The following is an 11,085-nucleotide window of genomic DNA, read 5'->3' as shown; positions in this document are numbered from 1 at the left end:
AAGGTTTGGCGCGAAGTTAGAGCTCTTGGATAGGCTGAATCACGTCAAAGTCTCTATGATTGGTCATACTTTTACCGGCAGTTTGCATGAACCGCACGCAGCTTTCAGCAATATTTATTCTTAGGTTAACCATTGCAGTGGTGTGGTGAGCAGCAGTGGATTAACGAAGAATTATAAGCAAAAATAAGGAGACGTGGTTTCATCGTTTTCAACAGCATATATTAATAAGGAAAGTAAACATGGAATATAATAATTTAAAGCTTTCTATTTCGCGAAAATCATTATTTAGTTTGTCTAAAAAGCAGCGAGGTAAAATTTTGAAAGAGGTTAGAAAGAATTTACGTTTTCCATATTATAAAAAATGTTCTATTATTAAAAAGTCAATCATTAACCGTGATATTCATGATATTCCTGGTCCGTCATTTTCCTCCTCTGTGGATAATGTAAATGACATTGACGATTATGGACATGACGATGATAATTTGTCTTCTTCTTCTTCGTCATCTTCGTTTTCTTCGTCATCTTCTTTGTCCAATGCTTCATTCTGTGAAACAATTCAGATTGAACCATCCTTCCGCGATTGTTTGGCATCTTATTGCGTAGATAATAATTTAACGCACGTACAAGGCAATAATATATTGAATCTTCTCCGTACACATTCTTGTTTTAATAAATTACCGAAAGATATTAGAACACTTTTAGATACATCGCGTGCACGTGTTACTACATTTAATGTAGAACCAGGAGAATATGTTCATTTTGATCTCGAAGTAGGGATAATTCAAAATCTGTGTAATACTACCATTATTGTTAATCAATTAGAATTAGATTTTAATATAGATGGATGCGCCTTAGATAAATCAAGTAACATTCAACTCTGGCCTATTCAATGTAAAATTGCAAATGTGCAACATACAAGACCAATAATAGTAGGAGTTTATAAAGGTGCACAAAAACCACTTGATTCAAATATTTTTCTTCAAAAATTTATCGCAGATATCCAAAGAATCATGTGTAAAGGAGGTATTAATTTTTATGGCAATAAGGTGCCAATACGATTAAGATGTTTTATAACTGATGCACCAGCTCGAGCCTTTATTTTAAATCATCATGGTCATGTAGCTTGTCATCCCTGTTCCAAGTGTAAAGTTTCAGGTATACGTAACGAAGGTCGTTATGTTTTCAATGGTATAAACCATTCTCTTAGAACTGACGAGGAGTATAGTAGATGTTTAGATGAAGATCATCATAAAGGTAATAGTCCATTATCAATGTTACCAATAGGTATGGTTTCACAAGTTCCTTTTGAATATATGCATCTTGTATGCTTAGGCGTTACAAAAAAACTTTTATGTGCGTGGGTATATGGTAAATACTCACGTTTTTCAAAATTATCTGGAAGATCTATTTCTGTTTTAAATTCGAGGCTAAATATTCTTAAAAAGTATTGTCCATTAGAGTTTGCAAGACGTCCTAGATCCCTCGATATACTTTCTAAATTTAAAGCAACTGAATTTCGGCAGTTTTTACTTTATACAGGACCAGTTATAATGTACGGTATATTAGATGAACGATTATATAAACATTTTTTATTCTTGCATGTAGCAATAAGAATTTTGGTATCCAACTCGTTTTCAAGGAAATATTTAAATTTTGCAGAACTTGCATTGCAAAAATTTGTTCTTCGAAGTCCAAATTTATATGGTCCAACTTTTAATTCTTATAATGTACATGGTCTTCTCCATCTTACCGATGATGTGAGACGTTTCGGTAATTTAGATTCCTTTTCTGCCTTTCCTTATGAAAGCAACATGTCAATTTTTAGGAAATATTGTCGAAAGCCAGGTCTACCTCTTCAACAAATTTTCAATAGAATGATTGAGACAGATATTCATGGAACAGGCAATAATCATAATATAGATTCATCTACTCACGCAATCTCATTACGTAATAGTGATAATTGTCATCAATATCGTAAGATTCGATGTAATGAACTAACGTTAAGTATAGAAACACATGACAACTGTTGCATTTTACATGATGGCTCTATTTGTATCATTTTCAATATTATCATGGATATTAACTATCGTTTAGCAGTCAAAAGATTTTCTCAGGTAGAGGATTTTTATGATATCGGTATGTTGTCTTCAGCTGTCCAAATATATAAATGTTCCACATTAAATAACGAAATATTTTATGTTTGTCTGGATGAAGTCTTTGCAAAATGTTATAGGATACCTTTTTGGAATTCGATGGAAGATAACGATAGTGACGAAGAAGAAGAATTAGAAACATCTACATATGTTGTCGCTGCTCTCATACATAATGAGAAGCAATAAAAGTTTTTCAATATTTTCAATAGCGCTCAAATTCAATGTCATGTAAATAGGTTTTAATAATTTATTAATATTCATGTATTATTAACGTATTTTACTTTCTTCATTTTGTAAAGTTTATTTAGTGGCTTTTTAAAAAAAGACTGATGTTCAGAAAAAAGAGACTATCGCAACTTCATTTTGGCAAAAGTTGGTGCTCGTAAATTCATGGAGAAAAGATTAAGGTAATATAATAAAAAAAATTAAAATAAAATAAACAATTATCGCATATAACTAATAAATTATAATTTTTAAGAAATTTTAGACCATGCGCACAAAGAAAGAAAAATATATTAGGAATTAAATATATTAAATATAAGAAAAAGAGATCTTTTGGAATATTGTTTTTTTTCTTTTACTACATAATATTTTTTTCTAAAAATTAATATTTTTTATTTCTAATATTTTCTATTTTCTCTTTTGTGTGCAAAGTTATATACAGATTATTGTTATGAGATAATTAATATAAATGCAGCATATACAGGGTGTCCCATTTTAAAAGTTCCACTAGATTATCTCTTTAGGAAAGCATTTAAGGAAAAAATGTTTCAAACAAAAGTTGTCTGGTTCGAAGGGGGACATAAGATGGTGTCATTGATTTGACTTCGAAGAGTTATTTGGGTCACATGAAGGTCACCTTGAATTTCTTAAATGGAACATCCTATATATTTTTGGATATTCTTGTAGCTTATCTCGAGAGCTTTCCAAAACACTATAATTAAGTATTTTTTCATTAAGTACTTTTCGAGTTATGAGGCTTGAAATAATTTCTTAATTTTACAGAAACCATAAAATATCTAGTAAAATATTCATTTTTCCATTATCTTACCTTAATACTTTTATGCACAGAACAATGTGAAGAATCAATTGGTGTAAAGAAAACACATAATAGTTTCTAAAAAAAATATGTAATTTGCAATTAATAATTACATATTTTTTCTCAAAAACAACTATGTTTTTTATACACGTGTGTGTGTGTGTGTGTGTGTGTGTGTGTGTGTACACATATATGTGTGTGTGTTCTGATTATATTGTACATAATGATGATATATATATATATATATATATATATATATATATCTGTGTTTTTCTTATGTGGAATTTTTTTATGTTGCAGCGTTGAGAGATATAAAAGAATTTAAAAGAATTTAAAAATTTATAAAGTAGCAATCTATTCTAAAAATCTAAGCCAAAGTTGTCACCAAAAAACATTGACTATATAAAAGACTGTACAAATCAGGTATGTTTTATATATTTTTAATTGCGATTTTTTGTAGTCATATTGATCAAATTATCTTTAATTGCAACTTTTACAATGATTATTTGAAGGTAGGCTGTCTACTTTTTGAACAAATGTAGAAAATTTGTGACTATCAAGGATTTTTAAATCTTTGAACAATTTTCTCGAAAACATATTTAAAAATATTGTGTGCTAATTGGGTAGTACTTATTATCTGTGTCACTGTTGGAAAACTTCTCTTATTTTATTTTGCTGATATAAAAAATTTAGTATATTGAAGAAATATTATGCATATTTTTATATTATTGTTATTGCTATACTTTTATTGTTATTAAAATAATATGCATAATTTTAATGTAAATTATTATAATACAATGAAAACAGTGTAATTTACGATACTATTAAATCTTATTACATTGAAATACATTATAATATATTTTAAAAATATATAACAAATAATAAAAATGATCTAAAATACAGTATAATAAATGAATTTAAGATAATTCTCTTTCTTAAAAAATGCAATATTAATTGGTATTTTATCTAAACAGAAATATAATAATGATTCGAAAACGGACTAAGAAAGACATTTCGTGCATATCAAAAAGGCACTTAAATCGATTAATTGCACAAGAGTCAGAAATTATATGTGATAGCTTATTAAATACTGCAACATTGCGTAATTGTGAATATCAAGGATGTTTAAACAATAATTTTGATAATAATTCACATATAATAGATAAACATCATGAGATATGCATTGCAACTGAAAATAACACTATTTCTGGAAATGAGAATAATATAAGATATGAAAATGAATCAGTTATGCAGTTGAATAAAGAAGATTCTGAAGAATCTTCTGAAAGCATTTCTTATGAATTAATATCTAATGTGGGTTCTGAAAATGCTAATGCAACAACAGACAAAGATTTGAAAGATAATCTTGCTACATGGGCTACAAAATATCAAATCTCACATATTGCTCTCAGACATTTACTTCAAAGATTAAAACAACATTCTTGTTTTTCTAAATTATCGATAGATGCACGAACACTGTTACAAACACCAAGAAAACAAGAGATACGCACTGTGACACCAGGAACATATTACCATTTTGGATTAATGCATTCTATATTACAAATATTGACTTCTATAAAGGATTATATTGATTGTATAAGAATGAGTATTAATATTGATGGATTACCACTGTCAAAATCTTCATCACAGCAATTCTGGCCTATATTAGGTTCTATTATTCCATATAATAATGTCTTTGTAATAGGACTTTATCATGGAAATGATAAACCAGCAAATGCTAATGATTTTTTGAAGGATTTTGTCAATGAAATGAAAGATATGTGCGAAAACGGCATTAACTTCAATGGCCGTAATATACAATGCAGACTTGAGATTCTAATTTGTGATGCACCAGCGAAATCATTCGTTCTATCTATAAAAGGGCATTCTGCATATTCGAGTTGCACTAAATATCAAACAGAAGGAGAATATATAGGAAACCGAATATGTTTCCCAGAAATAAATGCACCACTTCGAACAGATGACGATTTTATCCGAAAGATCGATGATAATTATCACAAACCAAATATTACCTGTACTTTACTGGAAGTGCCTCATTTTAAGCCTGTTACAAATGTTCCATTGGATTATATGCACTTAATATGTCTAGGAATTATGCGCAAATTAATGTACTTATGGCTTGATGGAGAACTGCATAATCGTTTACAGCACAGAGCTGTCGAAGAAATTTCGACATATTTAGTGACACAGTTGAAATCTTCCATACCTGTCGAATTTGCAAGAAAATCACGAGCACTTAATAGTGTAAAACTATGGAAAGCAACTGAATATAGAATGATATTGTTATACACAGGTCCATTAGCTTTTCAATCTGTATTAAAAAGGAAAGTGTATATAAATTTTTTAACACTACATGTAATTATCAGAATTCTTTCTTCACAAGATTTATATGAATATTTATCGTACGCGCAAGATTTGACACTTTTTTTTATCAAAACATTTATAAAACTCTATGGAGTTCAGAATATGTCACACAACGTTCATAATCTTGTACATCTTGTTGATGATGTCAAAAGATTTGGTCCACTTGATAAATTTAGCGCTTTTAAATATGAAAATTATATGCAGATATTAAAAAAATATATTAGAAAAGCGGAGAGACCTTTACAACAAGTAGTGAGAAGATATATCGAAAAAGAAATAAACTCGGATTTGTCATCATCTATTTTATCACATTCTGTTCTGGGACATTGGAATTTAACATCATTGCATCATCATGGTCCACTTGTATCGAATTGCAACAACCCACAATATAAAATTGCAAAATACAACGGAATGACATTAAAAGCTGGGACTCTTGCAGATAGCTGTTGTAGCCTAAATTGTAATGCTATTGTAGTTGTAAAAAATATAGCATATTGCACTAAACAAAATATACCTGTCATAATAGGCCATGAATTTTTAGAAAAAAATGATTTCTTTAATGTTCCTTGTCCATCTTCATTGCTTTATATTGTACATTCATACTCAAATTTGAAATCGTGGCCATTAAAAAATATTATAAAAAAATATGTACAATTGCCATATGGCGAAGATAAATATGTAGTCTTCCCATTGATACATACCAGTATGTAATCATTTATTTAATATGTTCATTAAATCAGAATGACCGACCCAACAAAGTTTTACGCAATTGTTGAGTTTGAAGATGGACTTCAAATAATTCCAAACAATTGGTTGAGTACAGATTTTATGAGAGCTGTTTGGCCTAACTTTACTAATAATAAAAGATATGATAAAGCAGTAAGGTTAATGGAAGAGCCTGAGTGTACATGGTTGGAGCATAAAGTATTAAAAATATATGGAACATTTTGTAAGTATTGTTGTATTTTTTTAAACATTTTTATTTTTTGCATATAATATTATAATATATTAGGTGCGCAACTAAGTTCTCGCTGTTTTTTTTATGAAAATGCAACTTTATTGTGAAAAAATGGTTACAAATGAATCATTCAAAGTATTGCCCATCGCTAGCTACAACTTTTTCCCATCTTTCTGGCAGAGCTCGAATATCGTTACGGTAAAAGTGTTCATCTTTTGAGGCTATCCACGAATCAAGCCATTTTTTGATGTCTTCATATGAGCGGAACTGCTGATCAGCCAGACCATGTGCCATCGAACGGAACAAGTAATAATCGGACGGCGCAATATCTGGGGAATATGGCGGGTGGGGTAGGACTTCCCATTTGAGCGTTTCCAGGTAGGTTTTAACGGGTTTGGCAACGTGAGGCCGAGCGTTGTCATGCTGTAGAATCACTTTTTCGTGCCTCTGCTCGTATTGTGGCCGTTTTTCGCGCAGTGCTCGGCTCAATCGCATCAATTGAAGTCGATACCGTTCCCCAGTGATGGTTTCGTTCGGTTTCAACAGCTCATAATAAATAACACCGACCTGGTCCCACCAAATACACAGCATAACCTTCGCAGCGTGAATATTCGGCCAAGCCGACGACGTAGAAGCATGACCGGGTAGTCCCTATGACTTTCTTTTCTTTGGGTTGCTGTAATGAATCCATTTTTCATCACTCGTCACGATGCGATGAAGAAAACCCTTCCTTTTTTGCCGCTGGAGCAGTTGTTCACAGGCGAAAAAACGACGCTCAACGTCCCTTGGCTTCAAATCATAAGGAACCCAAGTTTCTTGCTTTTGAATCATTCCCAACGCATGCAATCGCTTGGAAATGGCTTGGCGGGTAACTCCTAATGCTAATGAAAGCTCTTGTTGCGTTTGGCATGGATCCTCATCGAGCAATGCCTCCAATTCAGCGTCTTCGAAGATTTTTGGCCTTCCTTCACGCGGACGGTCGTCAACATCGAAATCACCGTCTTTGAAGCGACGGAACCAATCACGGCACGTTGTTTCACTTAGAGCAGCATCTCCGTAAACTTTGTGGAGCTCTCGATGCGCTTCAGCCGCCGTTTTCTTCGAATGAAAGAAGAAAATCAACACTTCCCGCAAATGACGATTATTTAGCACAAAATCAGACATTTTCACACAACCAAAAGTATATGACGCCAAAACAAAATCACTACTGTGTCAAAACGGTTTGTTTACCATATGTCTAAGCTTGGTTCATGACGTTTTGGATATGTCGAAATCGACCAACACTTATTGGTGGCGCAATCTATTGACAAACAGCGGGAACTTAGTTGCGCACCTAATATAAATACATAATTTTCTATAAAACTGTCTAAAAAATGATAAAAAAAACATTATTGTATAAACTCAATATTTTTTTGTCGAATAAAAAAGTGTCAATAAAGAAGTTTTTTTTTGTCAATAAAGAAGTTGATGAATTTCATTATTTAGCTAATCTAATCATTTTTTGGACAGCTACATAGAAGATTTATAATATTTACATTAATAAAACAATAATAGAATGAATTTCTTCAGCAAATTTGAATTCGATTCTTTCTATATAGAGTAAATAATTGTATTATTATTAATAATTAAAAATAAGGTTTATTAAGTTTCTTTTATTAAAGTCTAAATTTAAATAATAACAAAAACTTTTAATAATAAAAACTTTTAATAATAAAAACTTTTAATAATAAAAACTTTTATTAAAGCCTATGTTAAATAACTTTCTTTAATTTATAATATTAGAATATAGCATGAAAAATTAATAAATGATAAGTAAATGAAGTAAAAGCATTGAATTTTTTTGTTTCAGAATCACAAATGCATAAAAAAATTATTCTTTATGATAATGAATTGAATCCTATGACTATATATGATGTACCACGCAATGATCATTTACAAGGTATAATATGTAGTGAAGTAGTGTAAGGATATTTTTATTAGATAACTGTCATTTTTTTTTCTTATTAGCGTTGTTAATTAGATAGATATACAAATGTGAATTATGCATTAAATGAAGCCATATATAAGCCATATACAATATTCGATCATGTACACGCACCGACAGGAATGGTGTCCGTCGACAATTTCAGAATCACACGCATACACATGAAGTTATTAGGTGCGCAACTAAGTTCCCGCTGTTTGTCAATAGATTGCGCCACCAATAAGTGTTGGTCGATTTCGACATATCCAAAACGTCATGAACCAAGCTTAGACATATAGTAAACAAACCGTTTTGACACAGTAGTGATTTTGTTTTGGCGTCATATACTTTTGGTTGTGTGAAAATGTCTGATTTTGTGCTAAATAATCGTCATTTGCGGGAAGTGTTGATTTTCTTCTTTCATTCGAAGAAAACGGCGGCTGAAGCGCATCGAGAGCTCCACAAAGTTTACGGAGATGCTGCTCTAAGTGAAACAACGTGCCGTGATTGGTTCCGTCGCTTCAAAGACGGTGATTTCGATGTTGACGACCGTCCGCGTGAAGGAAGGCCAAAAATCTTCGAAGACGCTGAATTGGAGGCATTGCTCGATGAGGATCCATGCCAAACGCAACAAGAGCTTTCATTAGCATTAGGAGTTACCCGCCAAGCCATTTCCAAGCGATTGCATGCGTTGGGAATGATTCAAAAGCAAGAAACTTGGGTTCCTTATGATTTGAAGCCAAGGGACGTTGAGCGTCGTTTTTTCGCCTGTGAACAACTGCTCCAGCGGCAAAAAAGGAAGGGTTTTCTTCATCGCATCGTGACGAGTGATGAAAAATGGATTCATTACAGCAACCCAAAGAAAAGAAAGTCATAGGGACTACCCGGTCATGCTTCTACGTCGTCGGCTTGGCCGAATATTCACGCTGCGAAGGTTATGCTGTGTATTTGGTGGGACCAGGTCGGTGTTATTTATTATGAGCTGTTGAAACCGAACGAAACCATCACTGGGGAACGGTATCGACTTCAATTGATGCGATTGAGCCGAGCACTGCGCGAAAAACGGCCACAATACGAGCAGAGGCACGAAAAAGTGATTCTACAGCATGACAACGCTCGGCCTCACGTTGCCAAACCCGTTAAAACCTACCTGGAAACGCTCAAATGGGAAGTCCTACCCCACCCGCCATATTCCCCAGATATTGCGCCGTCCGATTATTACTTGTTCCGTTCGATGGCACATGGTCTGGCTGATCAGCAGTTCCGCTCATATGAAGACATCAAAAAATGGCTTGATTCGTGGATAGCCTCAAAAGATGAACACTTTTACCGTAACGATATTCGAGCTCTGCCAGAAAGATGGGAAAAAGTTGTAGCTAGCGATGGGCAATACTTTGAATGATTCATTTGTAACCATTTTTTCACAATAAAGTTGCATTTTCATAAAAAAAACAGCGAGAACTTAGTTGCGCACCTAATAGTACATACGTATACGTATACGTATCCGATTTCTGTTGTATGCTGAAGTTGTCGACGGATACCATTCCTGCCGGTATCCGTACGTCGAAAAACAATGCTGCATTGGACGATATTTTATTCATATTTTCTTTTTTATTAAACATCACAAAAAGTAATTAAGGATTTCTTGAATCTTATTGGAAAGAAGCATAAACACAATTCGTTAACGTAAATGGTGATACTTTTTTCCCCTCTCTATATGTTTGTATATGAATGGCTGAAATGCTAAATGATTCAATAAAATATTTGTTATTATTTGTTTTGCATATATAGTATATATGTTATTTGTAAGTTATAAATATTTAATTTTATTTTATCAAGGTTTTTATTGTCTAGTGTTTAACATAAATGAGAATAATATATTTTAAAATATATATAGAAGTGATCTAAATAATATGTGTGTGTGTGTGTGTGTGTGTGTGTGTGTGTGTGTGTGTGTGGGTGTGGGTGTGGGTGTGGGTGTGGGTGTGGGTGTGGGTGTGGGTGTGGGTGTGGGTGTGGGTGTGGGTGTGGGTGTGGGTGTGGGTGTGGGTGTGGGTGTGGGTGTGGGTGTGGGTGTGGGTGTGGGTGTGGGTGTGGGTGTGGGTGTGGGTGTGGGTGTGGGTGTGGGTGTGGGTGTGGGTGTGGGTGTGGGTGTGGGTGTGGGTGTGGGTGTGGGTGTGGGTGTGGGTGTGTGGGTGTGGGTGTGGGTGTGGGTGTGTGTGTGTGTGTGTGTGTGTGTGTGTGTGTGTGTGTGTGTGTGTGTGTGTGTGTGTGTACACATACATATATATTAGCATGGGTTTATTATTTTAGATCCAGAATGTACTGTAAATTCATTCCATAAAGACACAAAAGATAACGAAAATAATAATAATGACGTGTTAAAGAATACAACATCAAGTCCAATCTTGCTCTCTAATGGAGGTTAGTATACAAGTAATTTTACTTCAAATTTATAAATAATTTTATAATTATTTTTTATTTAATATTTTGTAGAACCATACTATTTTTTAAATAATTTTATATTTAAAAAATTTTTATTCATATTTTAAATTTGAACCTTACTGTAACAATGTTTTTTTTTATT

At 32.8% G+C, this 11,085-nt stretch overlaps 3 protein-coding genes across 3 annotated transcripts in view; 2 read left to right on the top strand and 1 right to left on the bottom strand.

The window, feature by feature from the left end:
- The window catches only part of LOC145971616 (SNAPIN protein homolog), a 91,424-nt gene that overhangs the window by 25,448 nt on the left and 54,891 nt on the right, over positions 1-11,085 (bottom strand). The window lies entirely within an intron of this gene.
- LOC145971796 (uncharacterized) lies at positions 240-2,339 on the top strand. Its single transcript, XM_083099854.1, has one exon. It carries the CDS (start codon positions 240-242, stop codon positions 2,337-2,339), a length of 2,100 nt encoding a protein of 699 aa, XP_082955980.1.
- LOC145971794 (uncharacterized) lies at positions 4,441-6,288 on the top strand. Its single transcript, XM_083099852.1, has one exon. The coding sequence runs from the start codon at positions 4,441-4,443 to the stop codon at positions 6,286-6,288; it is 1,848 nt and encodes a 615-aa protein (XP_082955978.1).

The sequence above is a fragment of the Camponotus vicinus genome, unplaced genomic scaffold (genome assembly GCF_025532165.1).
Source record: "Camponotus vicinus isolate PSW18456_S1 unplaced genomic scaffold, iyCamVici1.0 SCAF_5, whole genome shotgun sequence".
Taxonomy (NCBI): domain Eukaryota; kingdom Metazoa; phylum Arthropoda; class Insecta; order Hymenoptera; family Formicidae; genus Camponotus; species Camponotus vicinus.
This window is presented reverse-complemented; position numbering and strand designations above follow the sequence as displayed.